Source organism: Trachemys scripta, chromosome 2, assembly GCF_013100865.1.
Source record: "Trachemys scripta elegans isolate TJP31775 chromosome 2, CAS_Tse_1.0, whole genome shotgun sequence".
Lineage (NCBI taxonomy): Eukaryota > Metazoa > Chordata > Testudines > Emydidae > Trachemys > Trachemys scripta.
Genome location: NC_048299.1, coordinates 65,682,857 through 65,707,641, shown reverse-complemented (window position 1 = coordinate 65,707,641; position 24,785 = coordinate 65,682,857). Strand labels below are relative to the sequence as shown.

Genomic DNA, 24,785 nt, shown 5'->3' with positions numbered 1-24,785 from the left:
GCAGGGCAGGAAGGGTCTGAAGGGGGGCACGCAGGGCAGGGCTAAGTGCTGAGGGGACAGGGCAGGAAGGGTCTGAAGGGGGGCACGCAGGGCGGGGCTAAGTGCTGAGGGGACAGGGCAGGAAGGGTCTGAAGGGGGGCACGCAGAGCAGGGCTAAGTACTGAGGGGACAGGGCAGGGCAGGGCAGGGAGGGTAGAAGGGGGGCACGCAGGGCAGGGCTAAGTACTGAGGGGACAGGGCAGGAGCTAGCGAGCCACCTGCGGGCTAGGCTCTGTGAGTAGCTACTGGTGCCAGGGCCTTGACGCAGGGGCAGCCACCTTGAACCGCCGACCACAGCCGCGCCGGGATTCCAACGTATCACGTACGTAGCAGTGGCAGCGAGGCTCTTGGGAGCGCCGAGGAGGCCGTATTCAACAATGGGGAGGCGCACCAAGAGGCGACGGCAGCCGAGCACAAGAACCCGGATGATAACAGCAACATTGGCACGTTCGCCGCACCCGGTTGCGCGATGACGTCACGCATAGCTTGTCCAGCCAATGGGCGGAGGAAGCGGAGAATTTCGAACTAGGAAGATTCCGGAAGCGAGGCAGGAGCCAACGGTCTAAGCGCCGGAGTCCGTTGAGGTCAGATTCGGAGATAAACAGGAGCGCGCGCGCAAGAAGCGGCGGCCGGTGCCACACGGGTGCGGGCCGGGGTCAGTGGCGCTGCTGCTGCGCGGGCCGAGCGGGCGGGGGGGCTCGGTATGCGGGGGAAGGGCCGGTGGATGGGGCCCGATGGGGGAGGGCCGGCGGCCCGGGGATTCGCTTCCTGTCTCTGCCCGGGCCCGTGGGGGAAGCGGGTTGGCGGGGCGGGTTAAACTCGGCCCGGGCGCGGAGCCGTAGCGTGTCCCGCCCTAACGCCTGGCCCCGGGAGCGCGTGGGAAGTCGGGGCGCAGCCGGGACAGGCCGTGACGGGCGCTCACGGCTTCGCTTGCGGCGTGCGCCAGTTGTCCAGCGTTTGGTCTCGTCCAGAGCCGCCCCGAGAAGGGAGGGGCCCTGCGCTCCGAGCCCCTCTTCGATACACGGCGGCTGCTTCACGGGGACTCCAGGCCCCTCTCTAGCTTTGGGGGTGGATATCCGGCGCTGCGCACTGAGCCCGGCTCCCACTAGCCCAAGTCCCCTCCTTCCACACACATCAAGCTGACCTGGGGTCTTCGCACTCTACTGGGGCGGAGGGGCAGAGCCTGAGTGCCCCTGCGTGACTCGGATCCAAGCCCTGTCATTTTGCAGCGTGTGGTGGCAGGTCTAGCTGCAGCCCAGAGTGAGAAGGTCTGTGTAATGCGGGATTGATGCATTAGCATGGTTGTGAGACCCAGGTCCAGCAATCGTGAACCCAGGTGTACAATGCAATGTGGACACTCAAGCGTGGGCTTGGAAACAAACTCTGCAAGCCTGGGTCCCACAGACGGGGTTTAGGATACAGTGTAGCTATACCCTTTGGAGAAAATCAACCAAAGCGGTTAGCTGCTCCTCTGACCTCCTTCCCCACTGCATGTTGCGCTCTCATGCATAAAGAGGCACTGTCAATGCATTTTAATTGACTCATTTTTGAAAAAATAAATTTTCTTATCATGCACTTAAACTAGCTTGCCCTCATTTTTAAATAAGAAATTCAAGGTTTTCCTTCTCTCTCCCAAGACCACCACCAAATATGCTCAGCTTCACTGAGCATAAGTTTCAGAGTAGCAGCCGTCTTAGTCTGTATCCGCAAGAAGTGGGCTGTAGTCCACGAAAGCTTATGCTCTAATAAATTTGTTAGTCTCTAAGGTGCCACAGGTACTCCTGTTGGTTTTTTTGTTTGTTTGTTTTTTGTTTTTTTTTTACTGATCATAAGCACACTCCTCCTTTCAGTGCACAGAGCCATAAGCTGCTTTTTCAGTTTTACTCTACCACTCTCTTTTAGGGATACAACTACACTGGAAGAAAAAAAATAAAAATAAAAAAAACCTTGCCCCAGCAGAGAGTCTAGAGCCCAGGTCAACAGGCTTGGGTTTGCACTCTGGCGCTAAAAATAGCAATGTTGTTGTTCCAGCTCAGGCCTCAGACCCATTCACTTTGCTGGATTTTGGAGGCCAAGCAGGAACGTCTACACTGCTATTTTTAGTGCCATAGCCTGAGCCAAAGTCCGTAGACCCAGTGTCAGAAGCTGACAGCCAGTGGTTTTTTTTCCAATATAGATGTATCCCCAGGGTACCCGTGAGGGGGGAGGGTCTCAGTCCTGAACATTTACACTACAGTTAAACAACCTCTTAGCCCAATGGTCTCCAAACTTTTTACACTGTGCTTCCCCCCCCCTTACCTGTAATGTGATCTGTCTGCATCCCCCACCCCCAGGAGCTGCAGTCAGGAGCCAGGGCTGACAGCAGGGCTGCAACCTGAGGTTGGGGCCGGGAGTGAAGCTGCACTCAGGGCTGGAGGCTGAGGTTGGGACTGTGGCTGGCAGCAGGGCTGCAGTGACACAGTCAGGTGCAGAGCCTAAGCCCGGAGCTAGAGGCTGGGGGCGAGGCCAGGAGCGGAACTATGGCCAGGAGCTGGGGGCAGAGCGGGTCTGGGCTCCCCTGGCCCTCTCCCTTTCTCCCCCGAATGTTCCTCTGTACCCCACAGTTTGGGGACCACTGCCTTAGCCTGAGCTCAAACCTGAATTCAGCTGACCTGGACCAGCTGCAGGTGTTTAATTGTGGCGAAGACAGGATACTGGGCTAGATGGACCTTGGGTCTGACCCAGTATGGCCATTCTTATTGCTGTCAAATGCAAAAAGTGTAAAAAACAAACAAACAAAAAACCTCTCTGTAGTACTCTCAGGCTACTATTTGTAGCAATAGTAGGCACAACATTTTTCAGATGGAAAGTTCCAGTTCAATCAAGCAACTGATAGTGAAGCTAAAAGTCACTGTTTTTCAAGTATCTCCTAAAGTCTGCTAACTATATTTAGATCTTAATAACAGTGCTAAATCTCACATCTTATAAATATAGCTGTGTCTGTGTTGAGGAATCTATTATCTGAACTCATTTGTAAAATTGATTCAGCTAGAATGGATTTTTTCGTAGTGCAGGACGTCATAAACCGCTGCTTGCAAGTACATATTCTGAAATATTGTAATCAGTTCTTTGCACGTACCTTTCCTTAGGTAGAAGATGGGTGGAGAAAAATGCTTGAAAAGGTCCTTTAAGGACAGTCTGGACAATATAAAAGAACGAATGAAAGAGAAAAGAAATCAAAAATGGGCGAAGTTGGGTAAAACAAACCAGGTCTTGCCTATAACATGCAAAATAGCAAGTAAGATTCTTTACTATTTTGTTTCACAATTTTTCCATAAGCTTGGTTTTTATCATTTCTAAGTATTGTTTATTTTCTTACAGCCAACAGTTCGGTGCAACTGAAAAGCTTGCAAGCAAACAATCGCGCACTAGCTCTAGCTTTGCAAGAGGAAAAAGCCAAAATGAAAGAAGCCCAAGATATCATTCTGCATTTAAAGAAAGAGTATCAGTCTCTGAAGTTTCAGATATTTGTTTTACAAAGAAAACTTAGCTCACAGCAAGCGAAAGAACCTGTTGAGGTATTTTCATTGCAATGACATCTTTATTCTAGTAAGAAATAGGTTGAACTTTGAAAGGCTGAATTGTGCCCACTGTGAAGGACTCCAGTTAAAATCAGTTGGAACCACATTTATTTATTAGATAGAATCTGGCTCCAAAATGTGTACATCTGTGAAAGGATTTCAAAAACTAAGGTCAGGATTTTAAAAAATAGGTGCCTGAAATTAGGTTCATAAATCCTTATTTAGGCACCTATATAAATGGCCCAACTTTTTCAGAAGTGCTTAGCACCCTGCAACTCCAATTAAAGGTAACCCATCCTTTTGATATTTCTCTCTCATCTCTTTCCACACTTTGATACGTTATTTATCACCCCTGTTTGAAAGTTAGCCAAGTTACCATAATCTATGAGCTGGTTTTACACATCTAACTCAATTTGAATGAGTTATCAAAAACTATTGTTAAGGTTAAGATTTTGTCTCAGTTATTTTTAGTAAAAGTCATAGACAGGTTGCGGGCAATAATCAAAAATTCATGGACGTCCGTGACTTTTACTAAAAATAACCCGTGGGGGCTGACAGCTCCAGCCACAACAGCTGGTGGCCATAGCAGGGGCTGAAATCGAAGAAGTCATGGAGGTGAATCTGTGACTTCTGTGACTAAATTGTATCCTTAGCCATTGTTGTTAGAAAACTTCTGACAAAACAATTCAATTGGAAAACACCGATTTCTTGAACACAAAAGGTTTGCAAATATGGTACAGTTTCAGTGAACTTCCATCAAATCACAGGCAGAGTTCCAATGGAACCCAGCTTAGCGGGATGCGGTCTGTGGCAGTCCTGTCATGTGGACTGCCCCAGGGTTTCTAGAGGATCCACAGCTCCAGGTCAGCCTTGCCATGCAGACTGTCCAAGGGTCATGGACCTAACGACTTCCAGGATCTGTGGCTCCAAGGGAGCCCCACCAATGTGGGCTGCCCCACCGTTGGGGATCTCAAGTTTCCAGGGTCCAAAGTTCCAAGGCAGCATACCATGCCAGGATTTCAAGGCTATCTGTGATGGAGCTTGGAAGTCCTGGGACTAGCTTCCATGGTCCACAGCTCTGGGACTGCTGTGGCGTGTGGACTGCTCTGGCCAAGCAACCCCACCGCTTCCAAATTCTCTAGCTGGCCCAGGAATTTGGAAACCCTGGACTTCATGGTAGGGCTGCCCCAGATCAGCGGACTCCGGGAGATGTTGACTGAAACTGTTCTTGTTAGTTTTACCAGCAAGGTGAAAACAACAAGAACCATGTCAATTTCAGGCAGCAGGCCCTGGGTTCCAGGAACATACTCTGTTTCAGAACCACCATCTGTACTGGTGTTTCTAAAATGAAATGTTTTTTTAAATTTCTAGTTTGTGGACATTTCAAAAAGAAAATTTTGTTCCAAAGAAAACCAGAAAAAAAGCAATTAAAAATGTCTACATTTCTCCCAAACCAGAAATTCACTTTCAGGCAGCTCTAATTGTTATAATGGTTTCAGGTATTTCGTAGCTGTCTAAATATCTTTACTTTTCTGTTTTCCCCACCCCTTTTAATACTATTCAACTTCATACATATTTATAAAAGTCTTTTTTACTTACCTTAGCCCCAGCATTAATAGAGCAAGTCAGGACATTTTTTTTTCCCCCTGTGAAAAAATTTTGATTTTGGGTTTTCAGTGAAAATACTGTGAAACTAATTTTTTTGCATGAAAAAAAAATTACTCTTCTTCTGCAAGCTGCAACTGATTCTCTTCTGTTTGGTTATTTTCTCTTTTCTTTGTTTAGCATAGTACACATGGTACACTTAAAAAAGAGAGAAGTAACCTAATAGTACAAGAGAGAGTGCTACATTGCTTATTTTGAATGAATTAGAGTGAAATTGTTTGCTCTTCTCCTTCCATTAGACCAGATTGTTGATCTTGAGCAAGATTGTTTCAAAAGTTGCTAAAAACCTACTCGATACAGCTGATCTTCTTGGTCCAGCTCAGGATTTGTGTTCCACTGATCTTGTAAGTCCAGCCTGTATTTTTCTTAGATTTGCATGTATTTTTGTGCATTGTAGTTTTTTGGTTCTTGGATAGGTTTTTTAAAAGTGACTTTGCATAAGTCCCATTAGCTTTCAGGGGGACCTGTGTTCCTAAGTCACTTTTGGTGCTTACAAAAATCCCACCCCTTATTAATTCAACACCCACAGGATGTTAGGTGTTTTTTAGACAGATAAGTTAGACAGTCATTGTCCTGCGGCGCGTACAGTGTAATTGTAGATATGAGGCAGAACTTATCATAAGAACGGCCGTACTGGGTCAGACCAAAGGTCCATCTAGCCCAGTATCCTATCTACCGACAGTGGCCAATGCCAGGTGCCCCAGAGGGAGTGAACCTAATAGGCAATGATCAAGTGATCTCTCCTGCCATCCATCTCCATCCTTTGACAAACAGAGGCTAGGGACGCCATTCCTTACCCATCCTGGCTAATAGCCATTAATGGACTTAACCAGCATGAATTTATCCAGTTCTCTTTTAAACGCTGTTATAGTCTACAGACAAAATACACCTCTACCCCGATATAACGCGATCCAATATAACGCGAATTCGGATATAATGCGGTAAAGCAGTGCTCCGGGGGGGGCAGGGCTGCGCACTCTGGCGGATCAAAGCAAATTCGATATAACATGGTTTCACCTATAACGCGGTAAGATTTTTTTGGCTCCTGAGGACAGCGTTATATTGGGGTAGAGCTGTAATAATTCTTAACTCTATCAGTCCTTTTCACTTGTAGATCTCAAAATCCTTTCCAAAGAGAAACAGTGCAGAGGATAAGGTGATATGGAAGTACAGTAAATAAAGATATGCAATTACTTAAGACTGTTATATGCATATTTTAATGCATATTCAGTGTGTTTTCTCCCTTTAGCCCATTTTAAGAGAGATTTTGCCAAATACTTAAATTCTATTATCCAAAAGGATATGAACCGCTATTAAAAATGGATGGCAATCTATTATGACTGTTTTTTACAAGTTTATAGAGCTACAAACTATTACAATAACATAGCAGTCAAGATCTTACTCCCACGTTTTTAGTTTGACATTTCTAAAATTGTTATGTGGAGGGATACTGCACATCTCTTTGGATTCTAGGTTTTTCTAAATCTTCATTCTCAGAAAATTTTCTCTTGTTAGGTAAATTTTAAACTTTCAGTTAAATTTTCCAAGTGAGATGCAGTATGTATGCTACAAAACCTTGGTTTTATAAGTGCATGCATAGATATTTATCTGATTTCCAGTTTCAGAAAAAGTATATAGGCACAGACTATATGCACACTATTTTTTTTCCCCTCACAGGTGCCTGTCACCAACTTTGAAAACTTGCCCATCTGAATTCGCAATTTTTGACAGTTTAGTTTCTTTTTTATGACAAATTCTTCATCACTTTCCCTCCACAAACATCCTAAAGGCATGATCTGTTTAAAAAAATCTAGTGCCACATTTGGCCCATTATGTTTGTAGCTTTCCTGTTGTCCAAAAGCTGGAAGGAAAAACATTGAAATCAGTCATCATTTGTTCTAATTACTTGATTACTAAAATACCATTTAACATTAAGCTATTTGTTGTTTAAAAATATACACTTCTAGGCTGACAGCTTGTATAACAAGCTTTAACAAAGGCGGTTTGTAAAAGATGGCACAGTATTAAACCGAATTTATAACCAAAAAGAAAATTCTGTCTTAAAAGAACACAAACATAATTTTTTCAGAATTAATTTTGATATTCTAGTATCTTTTAAATCATGTATCCTAATTTTTTTTAAAGTTCTTATAAAAAAAATTAAAGGCTTCTCTGTTTGAAGTCTGAGTTTTTTTCAACAAGAGAGAAACAGTGAAACTAATCATCCACAAGAAGCTGTCAAATATGCAAAGTAAAGAAACCGGGAATTCTATGCTCATGTCTATGAATTATAGTAATGTGTGTTACATGTAACTATATGTACAACATTTTCAGGCAGAAATGTGATTTTTCAAGGTCGAGGTGTTCCTTTAACTCATAGGTCTGCTAGAGTTTTGTAACAATCTATATATTACCACTTCATCACAGTATGATTTGTTCTGACTACAGAACAAGAGGATGTATCCCTCAGTTCTTGAAGATGACGACTCCAGTATTTTAAGACAAGCTGGTTCTCTGTAAGTGCTTTTTTTTTAATGCATTAATTTTTCTTTGTAAAGCCTACTATAGTAACTACTTATCAGCATCCTTCTGTTTGCTCATGAAATAATGATGAGGGATAAGCAGTGATGTTTGACAGAATGTATCTGTACATTGCCATTAATGCCTGTTTTTAAGCAAAATCTTGGTTTTTGGAGTCCTGTTTATATGTTTGGCCAATGAAAATGTCACTTTTTTGTGGAGGTGGGGAGTCTTTCCAGGATGCTCAGTGGATTTTCTCTCCAAAAACCATCTGCCCCAAATTTTCCTATTCCCACCCCCAAAAATCCAGATCTGAGGAAAACTACTCTTGGAACATCTAGAAGCATTTGCTCTGCTCAACACTTAGCTCTTGGGAGAAGGTCTACTGCTTCTAAATGTACTCAATATCTGTTATCCCAGGGCACGACATGAGCTCAGAAACTCTACCTGAATCCCTACATAGCAACATAACGTACTACTAGACCAGTTCATAATTGCATCTTTATTATATTTCAACAGATCTCCTTTCTCCTTCATCCACAAAAAATAATTTCAATTTAAGAAATTGTTCATTAGACATAGTAGTGTGAAAAGATGCAGCAGTCAGGTTTTCAAGAGCAATCTGAAATGTTTACAAATAGACTTTAGAATGAAGTTACCCACAGTCCTGTACATATCACCACGTTAGCACTCGAACTCCAGTTACCACTCTTCCAGAAGCATTTTCTAGAGATAAAGATACATTTTGCCAGTGTTAGTCATTGTAAAAAACTCATCACTTTTATAAGTAGATAAATTCTCATATTGGTAGCAGAATACGATGGTAGAAATGGACTTAAAACTTTCAAGTTAAAGAATGTGCAAGAGTTTAATTTTAAATTCAAAGACATACCTCCTTGATGTAGTTCTCAAACTAGAGGGTTGGTGTTTCATACAGAATTGCAGTGGGAAATACTTTTTCAGATTGTTACAAAATATCTTTGTAGTAGGAATTAAGGGGAGGAAGCTGCTAAAATAATCAAATAAAATTAATTATCTTAAAATGTATGATTAATACATAAACTCCAACTCTTGTTCCTAGGGGACTTCCTACACGTGTTCTTGTTGCAGATGCTAGCCTAGAAGGCGAAATGCTTGGAAATGAAATAGAGAATAATACTGATACAAACAATGCATCTTATTCTATGTCAGATTCCTGGCAGACCTTTAAAAATACCACTTCAGTTAAGAAAATGGCAACAAACACAGGTAACTAAACCCAGGTTCAACTAGCGATGGTTCGTCCTCCTAAAACTGAAGTAGCAGATGAAAGTAACTTTCAAAACATAATTAAGGATTTTGAAAGTGATTCCTTAAATCATCATCATTCTTTTCCTGCTTCTGATTTTTCTCTTGCAAAATTCTGACCCTGATTGGGTACAGTTAAACTGGTATGCTGCTCAGGTCATATACAGTAACTCCTCGCTTAACGTTATAGTTATGTTCCTGAAAAATGCTACTTTAAGCAAAACGATGTTAAATGAATCCAATTTCCCCATAAGAATTAATGTAAATGGGGGGGTTAGGTTCCAGGGAAACTTTTTTCACCAGACAAAAGGCATTATATATATATAAGTCCAGCTATGAATTACTTTTTTGAGGCTGTGTTCAAGGGATTACTTTGGTTGTCCCTTATGTCATGGTTCATACTTGCCTGTAGAAAATTCTAAGATTGTTCATCTTTGTTAAAAGCCTAAAATTGCCAACAAATTAAACACCTCCAGGTCCAATAACATTTAATTTGACATGTATCATCTTCTTTATTCAGAAGGACAAAGATCTGATTTTCATCTGGACAACCTAGAGGCCAACCTGGAAAATACTCTTTTAGATGAAGAGGATAGGCAAGTTGGTAATACCTTACCAAAAACTGTATCTACCAGGCATCACTGTTCAAACAGGAAAATTCATGTGCATAATCTAGACCATTCAGAAAGGGCTTATTTGACCAGAGAATTTTGTAAACAGGATGAAACTAGACTTGAGGGAAGTCTAGAGAAAGGTAATATAGAAAATATAGAGCCAAATCTTTCTCAACTGAATGAAAATAAGATAAACATGAAGCCAATGTTGGATCAGGCAGATACATTGACTGAATTGAACTGCTCAGTTGCAGAACCTAAACTTAAACAAATTCAGCTTAAAAGCAGAGAAGACTCTCAAACAAGAAGAGAGAAAGTACAAAAAGGAAAATTGGAAGGAAGTAAAAAGACTTCCAGAACAAGATCAAAAAGACAGAGAAGCCAGGCAGAACAAACTTCCAAAGCGAAACTGGATTTATCAGTTGGCTCCAATAAAGCTTATGATTTTCAGTTTGAGGAGAATGTCCATATCACACCTTTCCGACAAAACAAGATGAATGATTGTGACCGTGACGTGGATGAAAGAAAGGATACATCTGAATCCAAAACACACAGCAGTGAAGCAAGTGATTCAGAAGAGAATTCTGATGACAGCCTGTATGTGCCTTACAGGAGTAAATCAAAATACAGGAAGAGCTCACAGTGCAAAAATGATGGAAGTCCAGTCCATACAAGACCACGATCTAAAAGATCTGTGGTGTACCAGCAACAGAAAACCAGTAATGAAAAAGAGACTAAGAATACTACATCAAATGAAAAATCTATCAGTAAGTGACCTTTCTGGAAAGCATTTTCCATTTTTTTTTTCTATATAGTAGTTGTTTATCACTGTTTTAGTCAATTAAACAAGCTAAATTTTTAAAAGCATTTAAAACTATTAAGTTATTGAAATAAATTTCATATGATGCATTTTTGTAAGTGTCAACATTTCTCCCATGGGATAAGTTGTAGTTTTAACGTGCACTTTCTTAATTTCCTTTTAACTGAGTTAATGCATTTCTCAGTGGCACTTAATTTTCCCCAAATCAAATGTTTTTGAAGGCGTTTTGGGGATGAGGGAAATCAGGAGGCAATATTTTTTTATAGAAAATTAAGACCTTAACAGGATACCATCAGCTTATAAAAAATCACACTTCTTTCTTTACCTACTATTGTTACTATAATAGAGTAATTACAGTATCTTTCAATTACAGGAGAGCAATAGCTCTGGTTTCACTTAAATGTGCATGTTGTTTTCTGTTTAAAAGAGGACTCTACTAAATGCTAAAATCCACTTACTTACTTGGATTCTCTTGAAATTTACTCTGCCTCATTTGGGTGCAGGGTAGGGTTAGTGGTCCAGATTTGAAGTCATTTGAGCAAGGGGTTCCTGAAATACAGAATCCCCCCTCCCCTTCTTAAAGCATTTTTAAAAATCACCCTGGTTCTAATATTTTTTGCACACACATAGGGTTCCTCAAACTATGGCTCTAATCATCCCCAAACTGAGTTTAGCCACTCAGGATTTATCTCAGTTATTGCATGGCACGCAGTGTCCTTTGGGTGGGTTATACTGAAGATATTCAAAATTAAGCTAGGAATTCTGAGTTCAAGTGTGATTAGCTCGAAACAAAGAGAATAAAACATGCATGTGCAGGAAGACTAAACCTTTACCACCAATCAAAAAATTTCCAGGCAGACTATTGTCACAGTAATTGAGTGGCTCAAGGAGACATGCTGTGATCATTGAACCATAGCTGTACCCAAGCACTGAGAGCCCTACCCTTGGCAGCCTTTAGAGAATGTGGGTTGTGTATGTTCCTTGCTCACTGCCTCATTCTGCAGGGGCTCCTTTTGGAAAGTTTGCCATGAGACCAAAATTTCTGTTCTGAGTGATATTTTAAAGTGCTCTAAAAGCCACATGTGGACTGTGATTTTACTTTAGAAGTATTGTCAAGGAAATTAGCATTAATTAAATTGAGGTAATATGAAAGATTACAATAAGCAGTTAGCATAATGTAATCATCATGGCCAATGGAACTGAGTGTGATTAAAGGAAAGCAGCTGCAGGGTTGCTTGGTAAAGAGGTTCCTTATACACAGCTCCTCTAATATGAACAGCTCATAACATTTTCAGATTCTCATAACTTTTTTGGTGCAGATCTAGGGACTATAGGGGGGGTTCTGGAGTAAGGAAGAACACGTTGAAGGGGAAGTGGAGCAGGACTGGGGCATTAAGGGAAGATGGGATAAGTGGGAATGGATGGTAGGGAAGGGGATTAAGAGGTTGGTCTTGGGCTGGAACAAGGGGGATACAAAGGATTGTGTTGTTGGCATGTTGGGGCATCTCTCAGGGACAGCAGAGTTAGGGTTACGTTTCAGGGGTGTCATTTACTTTAACTTTGTATTTCCTTCCAACACTTCCTTTCAGAGTGTAGATGACTTGAGGTTTGGGACAAGCACAAAGCACTACTAAGCAATCTTGACTTCATTAAGGAAATTTTGGGGCACTTATTTTTTTTTTTACTTTCTTTGACAGTATTTGTCAAACTCAAATTAACAGGGAGATTCCAGAGTAGGGTATAGTAGCTGAAATTCCTTTTTTAAAATTGACTACACTAAATTTAGTGTCCCCTTTACTCATTGCAGCTTCCCTTATAACAGTTAATCTAAATGCATGAAAAATTGTATTCTAATTTTATACATAAACAATGTAAGATTTTACATACTTTACTGATGTAGGGGGAATATGTGTACTGTCAAATTTTCCATATAAAAAACTGATAAAGTGCACAACCCAGTGATGGTTCTAAAAATCTGTTTAAAATTGCAGGCACTGTTGAAAATACTCCAGTGGATAGTACCTCCATGATCAGGAAAATCAACATTCAATCAAACACTGTGATGAAACTAGATGAAGTAAAATCACATTCTCTTCTATGTGCTATGGATACTGTACCAAAAGTAGATAAGAATTCTTCCTCTGGAAATATATATTGCAATTTTGCTAAAGGTACTTTTGTTTGTTTGGGTTTTATTTTTTTGTTGCTTGCTTCTTGCCATCTCTGACTAGTTTATGTCACTGTAGCACCTATGAGCTCTGGTCACTGACTCAATTGTGTTAGGTGCTGTACAACCACAAAACAAAAATCCCTGGAGTTCCATTATTCTTTTTTAAAGGTAATGCTCTTGAATGCCCCCACATCAGTTAGTAGTTGGTGCTGTATGATCAGTTTGATTGCAAGTATCCTGTTGAAGTTCTAAAACCCCCGATGTTGATTTTTAACAAATCGTTGCTTACTGTGGAAGTGCCAGAGAAACAGGCAAACGTGTCAATATTTAAAAAGAATTAAAGGGATGACCTGGGTAGGTTAACCTGACATTGATCCTGGGCAAAGTCATGGAAAGGCTAATATGGAATGCAATTAGTAAAGAATGGTAACATAACTAATGCCAAGCAACATGATGTGACAGGGCCTGTTTGCCATAAAACAAACTTGATATTTTCAATGAGTTTACAAACTTATTGATAAAGGTATCTTTGATATAATATACTTAAGACTTCTGTAAGCCATTTTATGTAGTCCTGTGTGACATTCTGATTAAAAATTAGTACTATATACAAAATCAGGTAATTTATATTAATTGCTAGATCTCAAAATGTAATTGTAACTGGCAAATCATCATCCAAAGGGAGCATTGCTAATAGTTTTCCATGGCAATCTGTTATTGGCCCACTGTCGTTCAATGTCTGTATGGATGATCTGAAAGAAGAATAAGATCATTGGTGGTAAAATTTGCAGATGACACACAAGTTGGTGAAGTGGTAAATAATGAGGGGGACGGGTCAATTATGCAGAGTGATCTCAATTGCTTGGTAAGGTGGTGGGCTCATTTGAACATGTGTTAATACCACCAAATGCAAGGTTATCCATCTAGGAAAAAAGACTAGGTCACACTTATGATGGGAAACTATATCCTAGAATGCAGTGACTCTGATAAGCATTAAGGGGTCATGTGATAGCCAGAAGAACATGAGCTTCCAGTGCAATGCTGTAGTTAAGAAGGCTGCTGTGATCTTTGGTTGTTCTAGCAGGGACATATCACGTAGAATGAGAGAAAGGTAGTATTATTTCTGAATATGGAATTAATGAGACCAGCAATGGACTCCTGAGTTCAATTTTGGTGTCCACACTTCCAAAATGATGTTTAAAGACTGGAAAGGATTGAGAAAAGAGCTAAAAATTATTAGAAGTCTGGAAAACATGACTTACACCGAAAGACTTTAAGCTTTATCTATTTAATACATCCAACAGAAGGTTGAAGTGACTTGTTCACTATCTACCTACCTACTGGAGGGAAGAAGTTTCAGATAGGTGGTTCTTTAATCTATCAGAAGAAGGCATAACAAGAGCCTATGGTTGGAAGCTGCAGCTAGACAAATTCAAATTAGAAATAAGGGGTGAAGTTTTAATAGGGTAACTGAATTGGAACAGTTTAACAAGGTGCATGGTGATAATTAGGGCCCTACCAAATTCATGGCCATGAAAAAACACGTCACAGACCATGAAATCAAGCTATTAGAGGGGAGCCAGCCAGGAGCACCTACTGTTCACTGGGCTCCAGCTGCTAGTCCTCCGGGCTGGGGAGGGACAGGACGACTTCTTCCCCTGCACAGCTGCTCTCTTGGGGCAGATCAGACCCACCTCTGGGTATCTCCCCCAGCTGCAAGAAGCTCTGTGGCTGCTGCCAGCTATGAAGGTTCCCAGCAGCACAGGGGAGATCAGACCCACCTACACCTCCAGAAATCTCCCTGGCTGCAGAAAGCTCCGTGGCTTCTGCCTTCAGAGCTAGACTCTGAAAGCAGCACAGCCCCGAAACTTGTGCAGCCAGGGGAGGTACCCAAAGGTGGGTCTGATCTTTCCCCACCCACCCCCTGAGAGTGGCCGTGCAGAGGAAGAGGAAGTCCTGTCGCTTCCCAGCTGGGACTAGCAGCTAGGAGCCACCCCTCCCAGCAGCACAGGGAAGATCAGACTCACCCTACCTCCGGGAATTGCCCCCAGCTGCAGGAAGTTCTGCGGCTGCTGCCTTCAAAGCCCAACAGCGCAGAAGTGAGGGTGGTAATACGATGACCACCACCCCCCCCACACCCCCATCAGCTTTGTGACCCCCTTTTGGATTGGGAATCCCACAATTAGAACACTGAAATTTCAAATGAAACATCTGAAAATGTGAAATTGGCCAATTTTAAAACCCGCAGACCATGGAATGGATCAAATTGGACTGTGAATTTGGTAGAGCCCTAGTGATAATTGTGGATGCTTTATACTTATGGTTTTAAAGCAAGACTGGATACATTTTTAAAAGATATGGCATACCCCTTTATAAAGCAAAATTTCTAGTTTAACAAATATAAAGGTAACAAAGTGGGGTTTTAAAAATAAATGGCTATAAAGCTTGCATTATCAGTGAGGACCATGTACCTGCATATATTTTCACAGGGTTGGAGAAGCCTGTGGCACTTGTAAACTCCAGACACGTCTTAATTTTTGGTTGTCTTTTTTTATAAAAATCTCTTCTGTGGAATTCTTTAGCTTTTCATAATTTGCCAAAGGCAGCATTCTGTGACAAGAATACACGTAACTGCTATACATAAATCACTCCTAGTTTTAGTCCGATGCCTGGCAATATCAATCATAGAACACTGGAGCCTTTACTTTTCTAGGACAGTGATTAAAATGCAGCTCAGGTCAGTTGTGACCAAAAGTCATAGCTTCAGATGACTCTTGGAAGCTTGTGACATAAAGGGGTGTTGTCAGTTCAGTTTAGTGCAGCGTTTCTCAAACTGGGGTCTGTGGACCCCTGGGCCCTTCTGATCAACTCCTCCCCCTCCCTCCCAGCGCCTTCTGCACACTAAAAGTCCAGTAGCGCAGCAGGGCTAAGATTTCCTACCTGCCCTGGCTCCCTGCTGCTCCCGGAAGGAACCAGCATGTCCTTGCAGCCCCAGGGGGAGAGGCAGTCTCTGCTTGCTGACTCCACAGTTCCCATTGGCCGGAAACTGTGGCCAATGGGAGCTGAAGGAGCGATGCCTGCAGGCAGGGGCAGCACCTGGAGACTCTCTGGCCCCACTCCTGCCTAGGAGCCGCTGCCAGAGGGGTGTGCCGGTTGCTTTCAGGAGCCTCCTGAGGTAAACGCTGCCTGGCTGGAGCCTGCATCCCAACCCCCTGCCCCAGCCTGCACCTAAGCTCCCTCTCCGAGCCCTCACCCCTCCTGCCCACCCCACCAGACTCCCTCTCAGAGCCCACACCCTCTCCCATACCCTTCCCAGAGCCTGCACCTCAACCCCTGCCCCAGCCTGGTGAAAGTGAGTGAGGGTGGGAGAGAACAAGCGGTGGAAGGAGAGGGGATGGAGTGAGTAGGGGTGGGGCCTCAGGAAAGAGGGCAGGGAAGGGGTGAGCGAGGAGGCTTGGGGGTCTCTGAAAATTTTTACATCAAAATGGGGGTTTTGGGGTTGCTAAAATTTGAGAATCATTGGTTTAATTGATAGATGTCTCCAGAACTAACATGGTTTACTAGCACTTAAGGCTAAGGTTTGAATGGGTATGGAAATGAAATTGCTCTCTGTTTTCCTTTAGAGGTACACCTCTACCCCGATATAACGCTGTCCCCGGGAGCCAAAAAATCTTACCGCGTTATAGGTGAAACTGCGTTATATCAAACTTGCTTTGATCCGTCAGAGCGCGCAGCCCCAGCCCCCTGGAGCGCTGCTTTACCACGTTATATCCAACTTTGTGTTATATCGGGTCGCGTTATATTGGGGTAGAGGTGTAGTTCATCCTGGACAAGGTTTGAAGCACTTTGTGATGTTGTCAAGTTGGAACTTTGCTTTGCTGCTCTCAAAGCAGTAGTTTTTCTTGAGAACAGAGGAATTTGGTCTGCCCCACACTCCTTCTGATTTAGGGAATAGATCCCTTTATTAGACAAAACAACATTGATTTTTTTTTTCCCCCAGGCAAAACTTTTGATCCTTGTCTCAATAAGTACTGTGTAACAAATAACGGGTAGCATAGCAATGCAAAAAAGTATCCATTCAATTCTTTCAGCAGGGAAACCTGAGGCTTCTCAGACATCTCGTCTTCATCTCTGTGATGTCACCAACATCTCTTCATCGTCTGGTACAAAAAGTAGAATCTCTCATCCATTTTTACGTATTGATGAAAAAATAGGAATTCCCAGCCACAAACGCAGATGTACTATTAATGTGAATTACAAGGAACCAAGTATCAGCGGGTTAGTATCTTATTTTATTGTCCAGTTTAATGTACTAAAAATTTTTTTACAAAAAGGTGGATTTAGGATTTTATTTGATAGGAAATAAAGGCTTTGGTGAGAACTTTAATCATTTGAATTGCTCAAGTAAGATTGTTAAATGTAACTTTTTAGCTGAAAACTACATTGTGTTACATCTAAAGCTGTGCAAGAATTAACTTTTTTCTAAATTATTTTGACAGGAAGCTCAGAAGAGGAGATCCGTTTACAGATATGTGTTTTCTGAACTCTCCAATTTTCAAGCAGAAAAAAGATTCTAAACACAGTTCTGTTAAAAAGGAATCTCTGTCCAAATACAATGAGGCATTTGTTGGATGTCGTTGAGAAGCCCTTTTGCACCCCCTTGTGGAGTTCTGAGGCAAAGAACATTTAGTTAACAAATTTGCTATGTAATTTGACACTTGTCAAAATTTCACATTACCATTATGCCATAAGAATAATGTCTTGCTCACTCTCTGTCCTGTGTACCAGGGAAATCTAACTGTATATTTGGGTAGGCAGTGATAATTATAGACTATTTTAAATTTAGATTCCATGGGAGTTTCAATAGGGCTCAGATGAATACATCTAAAACACTTTAAGATCATGAATTTAATAGAGTAAGGAGTAACTGTTATTGTGCCTGTTCGTTATAAAAGCAGTCTTGCTACCCAGCAATAGTTTCTATTTAAACTCTTCGATTCCTGAACTCCACTGTGAAGTCCATTATCTGAAGGCATGTTGAGAATCTCTGGTGTAAAAAGATAAGCACTATGTGAATTATTTGACTGATTACTAGATTTGTCAGTCCCTGCTTATTGTAACCCCTCACTTGATAGAGCTGAATTATAGTAAATCTTGGGATTAGATTACAATTTTAAGTGAGCAAGTTTGTACAGCTGTCTTGTTACTTATACAAAGCTGTAGTCTACTAATGTTGAAATGTATAATAAAACTTTTAGATTTTATAAAGTCTTGTAGAGAACTTACATTCTAACTGCAATGGTTTCAGTCTAAGGGCAGGTCTACACTATGGGGAAAAGTCAGATTAACAGAGTAACAATTTGAGTTACATTAGTAGCGTAACTCAGGTAATCATAGCTTAGAGCTACTTACTGCAGGGTCAACGAGAGAAACTCTCCCATCGACTCCACTTACTCTTCTCATTCTGGTGGAGTACTAGAGTCGATGGGAGAGTGATCAGCTGTCAATTTAAATCGATCCCAGGTGGTTTGATCACCACAATGTCGATCCCAACGGTAGTGGGGACAAACCCTTAGGTTTGGTCTACACTAGTCTGTTATTTCGGAATTAGCCAAGTTAATTAAAAAAAAAAATGTTTCCATCCACACGACCAAACTGGTTTTTTCGATTTAAAGGGCTCTTTAATCCGATTTCTGTACTCCACCTCAGCAAATCAAGATTGCAATCCCAGGTTAAAGGTATTGTGGACGCAATTTGACGTTATTGGCTTCTGGGAGCTATCCCAGAATGCTCCCTTATGACCGTTCTGGACAACACTCTTAACTCCGATGCACTAGCCAGATGGACAAGAAAAGCCCTGGGAACTTTTGAATTTAATTTCCTGTTTGGTCACCATCACAGGTGACCATGCAGAGTCCACCATCACAGGAGATCACAGAGTCCCGGATTCGCAGACTAGCTCCAGCATGGTCTGAACAGGAAGTACTGGATCTCATCGCATGTTGGGGAGATGAGTCTGTTATGACAGAAATACGTTCCAAAAAAAGGAACGCAAATATGTACGCTAAAGTCTCTAGTGCTATGACGGAAAGAGGCTACTCCAGGGACACATAGCAGTGTCATACAAAAATCAAGGAGCTCAGGCAAGCATACCAAAAAGCCAGGGAGGCGAATGGGCGCTCTGGGTCACAGCCCCATACATTCTGCTTCTACCATGAGCTGCATGCAATTATGGGAGGTGACGCCACCACTACCCCACCACTGTCCGTGGACACCTTCAAAGAGGGAGTTGCATGGAGTGAGGAGGAGGACCATGCACAGGCGGCAAGTAGGGAATCCGTTTTCCGCCCTAGCCAGGAACTATTCTTAAAGCTGGAGCCAATAGCGTCCCCCCACTCCCAAGGCAGACTCCCAGACCATGACCCTGAAGAAGTGCTTCTGGTGAGTGAGAGCCTGAGTGGAGCCATGAGGTGGGGAAACCCAGCTGCGCTGGGCTGTTCGCATTTAGTTTAAAGGGCTCATCCCTGCTCAGAGCCTCATCGGAGCCGTGTGCGGGGGAGGGAGGGTGGGGATGTGTGAAGCGATCATCCCAGAGAGCCCGCAGGCCCTCCTTTTATATGGCAAACCCATCAGGCATTGCTTGTTATGGGAAAAGGGGCCCATCCATTTGAAAACATTGAAATTAACGTAGAAGAAACAGAACCCCGCGTGCCCCTAGGCTGCCTGCAAGCTGAATTCTGTTGCCCGGCTGTGTGTGATGACTTACTCACACCAAAGTGTCCCCTTTGTTCTCTGAAATGTATCTTTTAAAATACTACCCTCCCTTTTTCTCCTCCTGCAGGTGCAAATGTTTCAACGTAGCCCCTCTCTACTCCGTCCCAGAGGCTGGTCCAGATTAAAAGGTGGAAAAAATGAACTTGGGACGACATGTTCACCGAGCTCATGCAGTCCTCCCGCACTGATAGGGCCCAGCTGAATGCGTGGAGGCAAACAATTGCGGAATCCCGTAAAGCATTACAGGAACACGAAGAGAGGAAGTACACACGCGATGAGAGCAGGCAGGATGCTATGATCAAGCTCGTGGTGGAGCAAACTGACATGCTCTGCTGTATGGTGGATCTAATGCGGGAAAGGCAGCAAGACCACAGACTACCACTGCAGCCCCTGTATAACCGCCCTCCCTCCTTCCCAAGTTCCTTAGCCTCCTCACCCAGACGCCCAAGAACACAAGAGGGGGGGAGGCTATGGGCACCCACACACTCAACCCCAGAGGATCACCCAAGCAGCAGAAAGCTGGCATATGCGAACTTTTGATTTGGTTCCTGTACTTATCCTTCCCTCCTCCTCCTCCTCCATCCCACTAACCCAATACCCCGCCCTCCCCCAGTCTACCCTCTCAATGTGTTGTGCAACAAATAATAAAGAACAGTTTTTAAACAATTTAGACTTTATTTCCTTTCATATATATATGGGAGGGTGGGGGCGGGTAACTTCAAGAGAAACAAACACAACTGTCACACCGTACCCTGGCCAGTCATGAAACTGGCTTTCAAAGCTTCTCTGTTGCGCAGCCTGCTGCACTCTTCTAATTGCCCTGGTGTCTGGCTGTACAAAATTGGCCGCCAGGCGAGTTGCCTCAACCTCCCACCCCGCCATAAACGTCTCCCACTTACTCTCTCAGATATTGTGGAGCACACAACAAGCAGCAATTAAATATTGGAATACTGGTTGTGCTGAGATCTGAGTCAGTAAACTGCGCCAGCGCACTTTCAAACATCCAAAAGCACATTCTACCACCATTCTGCACTTGCTCAGCCTATAGTTGAACTATTCCTTACTACTGTCCAGGGTGCCTGTGTATGGCTTCATGAGCCATGGCATTAAGGGATGGGCTGGGTCCCTGAGGATACCTATAGGCATTTCAACATCCCCAACAGTAATTTTCTGGTCTGGGAAGTAAGTCCCTTCCTGCAGCTGTTCAAACAGACCAGAGTTCCTGAAGATGCGAGCGTCATGTACCTTTCCTGGCCATCCCACATTGATGTTGGTGAAACGTCCCTTGTGATCCACCAGTGCTTGCAGCAGCATTGAAAAGTACCCCTTTCGGTTTATGTACTCACTGGCTTGGTGCTCCAGTGCCAAGATAGGGATATGGGTTCTGTCTATCACCCCACCACAGTTAGGGAATCCCATTTCAACAAAGCCATCCACTATGACCTGTACATTTCCCTTGATATCACCAGGTCTTTCATTGCCCTGGCAACTTGGATCACAGCAGCCCCCACAGTAAATTTGCCCACTAGAAATTGATGCCCGGTAGCTGTCTGACGTTGCAAGCTTCTACAGGGCTATTGCTACTTGCTTCTCAACTGTGAGGGCTGCTCTCATTTTGGTGTCTTTGCGCTTCAGGGCAGGGGACAGCAAGTCAAAGTTCCATGAAAGTGGCCCTACTCATACGAAAGTTTCGCAACCACTAGGAATCATCCCAGACCTGCAACACTATGCGGTACCGCCAGCATCAGCATTCCATGGCATGAACCTAGCCCGAGACCACCATGATCTCCCAATCGCCATATGCCGTGCTTCCAGGAATGTCTGTGTCCATGTCCTCATCAGTATAGTAATCGCACTGTTGCTTCCTTGCCCAGTTTTGCAGGTACTGCACATACTGCTGGATAATGTGCGAGGTATTTATAATGGTCAAAACTGCAGCGGAGATCTGAGCAGGCTCCATAGTTGCCGCGCTATGGTGCCTGCACAGGTAATCCTGAAAAAAGGGCGTGAAACGTAGGAGAGCTGTTCAGTTCAAGATGGCCGATAAAAGGTGGTAAATGGTTGTCTTCTGTAGCTTTCTTGGAGTTGGGAAGCTTGCTAGAGCTGCAAGAGCGGGAGAGCAGAGTTTGCAGCGGAAGCGTGAGCAGAGTTTGCGGCAGAAGCTGTGTGGTTCAGTTCATGATGGCTGAAAAATGGCGGGGAATTGTTGCCTTCTATAGCTTCCACGCGAGCCCAGGACAGACAACATAGAAAAATTAGCTAGCGATGCAAGAGCGGGAGAGCAGAGTTTGCGGCGGAAGCTGTGCTGCTCGGTTCACGGTAGCTGAAAAAAGGCAGGAAATGGTTAGATAAAAGAGTAGATAGACAAGAGGACATGCAAAGTGGATTCATAGTACCAGGAGACAGGCAGTGCACCGTACTGCACCATCTGCTGGCAGTATGGCGTCTGATGTAGCTTTCACGGAGGGAGGAGCAAGTGACAGCACGCATCCAGAAACACCCGCAAGAATGTTTTTGCCCCATCATGCACTGGGAGCTTAACCCACTATTCCAATGGGCAACAGGGACTGTGGGATAGCTTCCCACAGTGCACCGCTCCGACAGTTGATGCTAGTCTTGTTACTGTGGACGCACTCCGCCGAATTCATACATTTTAGTGGGGACACACAACACCAAATGTATAAAATGGCTTCCGAAAATTCGAATAGAATAAGTTCGAATTAATTTCATACTGTAGACGTACCCTCAGTAAGGTTATGTCTGCACTACAGCTTATGGCAGCATAACTTGTATTGCTCAGGGGGGTGAATAAATACCTCCCAGAACGACATAACTTACACTGACATAGCGCTGTTCACGTCGGCGCTTATGGCAGTGGGACGGCTTCTCCCGCCGACATAGCTTCTGCCACTTGTGGGGGCTGAAGAAGTTAAGCTGATGGGACAGCTTTCTCACGTTGGCTGAGAGAAGCTATATTAGCTTACAGAGACGCAGCTGCATCAGGGCAGCTGCATCGCTGTAAATTCTCTACTGTAGCCATGCCCTGGCTCAGAGGTGGTAAAGAAAATGTTAAAAAGCTTCTTGCCATGACTCCAGCTGTTGGCATTTTAAATTCCATGTGAAAGAAGTAGAGTTAGTATACAGATAAACTGTGCAAGTCAAACCAAAAATACTGGATAAGGTATATGAGTAACAATGTTCAGTCTTCAGATGCATTTTTTTCCAATATTAAGCTCCATTTACATAGTCAAAATAACAGTAAGACAATGGGTATGAAAGTTGATTGGTAACACATGATTTTTAGCCAGGCTGGTAACACAGTTCAGCACAACTTACACAGATGGGAGTAAACTGTAGTAGTCCACTTCGGCAGCTGCCATTGGTTAATTCTGACTTCTGTGTATTAGTGGGAGCTAAAAGGAGGTTCCTTGCTTAGGAGGAACAATTTTTTAAAAAAAATGAAGATGTAAAATGTGCAAAGCTTTTCTCATTATGCAACTCCTGGATTACCTTTTTTTTTTTTCTTGCAAAAGTTGCTGTTTTCCTTTTAACAGGGTTTTATAGAAAAATCTAGCCAAACAGAAACGTACTTTCCTACCTGCTCATTTCACTTTACTAAAAATTTGCAGCTGCCACTTTCTCCCAATACAGCTGTAGTTGCAAAGCTGCCACTAGCCAGGCAGAGGATGGTCTTCCTCATCATGGAATTCTGATACCATAGGGGTGGGGTATTCACTTTTAAAAAGTTTGTCTGCCAAATCCACAAGGAGGATGGGGCTAGCAGAACTTGAGAAGTCTCACAGTAAGTGGGCAAAGTATACACCAAGTATTAATTTTTAATGCAGAACTATGTGTATATGAAAGCAATAGCTACTGAATTAAAACATCTATTCTAAGATATCTTTTGAATATAGGACCAGCTCTTGTAAATTTCCATTACTGGAGTAAGAAGCCCAGTTCTGCCTACACCTAAGATTGCCACTGTTTCTCTATAGGATTGTAGGGAGTTAAACAGAATATGCTCATAGCCCCTACAGATGGATTTTTTATTTGTAAAAGGATGCCTTTAGTTGGAGAAGATGCAGTAAATATAGACTTAGTAACTAAACAGCCAGCTTTTGGAGAGGCTTCTGGGTTCAATAGACATTACAATTTATAATCTAGCATCTTAGTGAGAAGCAACCCAAATAATGAAAAACTGTCACCCAGCATCTCCAACAATTCTTGACATAGCCATAGGACTTCCCATTTCTTAGAGGAATAGTTCTAATTGTCCACAGACATGTCAGTCAGGGAAATAGTGGGCCAGAGATACTTCCATAAGCTGCCATCTCCACCCCATCTTTTTCATCAAGTCATCCAGTTCCAATAACCCCATAAAATAATCTGATACAAACAGAAATCTGTCATCTTCTGGATAGGGGAGTGATAAAATTCTGTCAGAAGAAAGGTTTTCAGGGCTCTCCTCCATCTTCATTGTACAGAAGCGCATGGGGATTGGGGATAGAGCCATTTTTGACCCCAAAAGTCTCAATAAGTGGATGAAGAATATGAAGCATAGCTGAAGCCCCTGACCTCTACCCTGCCATCTCCTGTACTAGAACTTCTCGACCTCAGCGGACGTATATTCTCAGCTGATGAGAATCACCTACAGCAGGAAACTTTATCACTACTGAACACTCGCATTTAGCCTGTCCTTGGCCCCCAGGATTTTTACAGAGATGGTGGTGGTGGTAATAGCAAGACTCAGGTTCCAGGGAATTACTGGTAACCTGAACCCCTTCCTGGATGACATCCTGATCAGAGCTCAATTGCAGTCAATGGCACACAGGGCCACATATCTCCTCCAGGCTCAGCTTCATCATGAGTGCGAAGAAAAGTTCTCTGGTTCCATCCAATAATTTATTTTCTTTCTCCAGAACTGTAGGAACCATACCATAGTCCTATGTCTACAGCTACTAGGACTCCTGGTGTCATGCACTGGGATCATTCATGAGTATAATCCCACATCACAGTCTTCAAGACTTCGTACCAAAGGTGTGGGACCACTCCCCAGAACACATGAAAGATCAAGTACGGGTTCCAACACAGATGTTCAACTCTTTACAATGGCTGTCAGCCTACGACAATGTCACAAAGGCATGTCCATCTGCGGTCAAGATTCTATAGTCCAATTTCTCGCAATGAACATCAGCCTGGAGGGCTGCACAGACCCAACCAGCCCAGGCCATCGGGAACAAGGAAGAAAGCGTTCACAGCATAAACCTCCCAGAGCTGAGAGTTTTCAAAGTAGGCCTGCAAAGGTTCCAGCCCACCTTAAGGGGGAACCACATGCT

At 43.2% G+C, this 24,785-nt stretch overlaps 1 protein-coding gene across 4 annotated transcripts; it reads left to right on the top strand.

The window, feature by feature from the left end:
• Window positions 1-480: 480 nt before the first annotated feature.
• On the top strand, window positions 481-19,747 carry SGO1 (shugoshin 1). Of its 4 annotated transcripts, none has more exons than XM_034760768.1 (10): window positions 481-623; window positions 3,168-3,316; window positions 3,400-3,596; window positions 5,504-5,608; window positions 7,713-7,780; window positions 8,866-9,032; window positions 9,592-10,452; window positions 12,497-12,676; window positions 16,770-16,953; window positions 17,175-19,747. In XM_034760768.1, the coding sequence occupies exons 2-10, from the start codon at window positions 3,175-3,177 to the stop codon at window positions 17,314-17,316; spliced, it is 2,046 nt and encodes a 681-aa protein (XP_034616659.1). In that variant the 5' UTR covers window positions 481-623; window positions 3,168-3,174; the 3' UTR covers window positions 17,317-19,747. The 4 variants fall into 4 exon arrangements, with proteins under 4 accessions (XP_034616659.1, XP_034616656.1, XP_034616658.1 ...); XM_034760765.1 differs by having other exon boundaries at window positions 16,767-16,953; XM_034760767.1 differs by lacking the exon at window positions 481-623 and adding an exon at window positions 646-682 and having other exon boundaries at window positions 16,767-16,953.
• The last annotated feature ends 5,038 nt before the right edge of the window (window positions 19,748-24,785 follow it).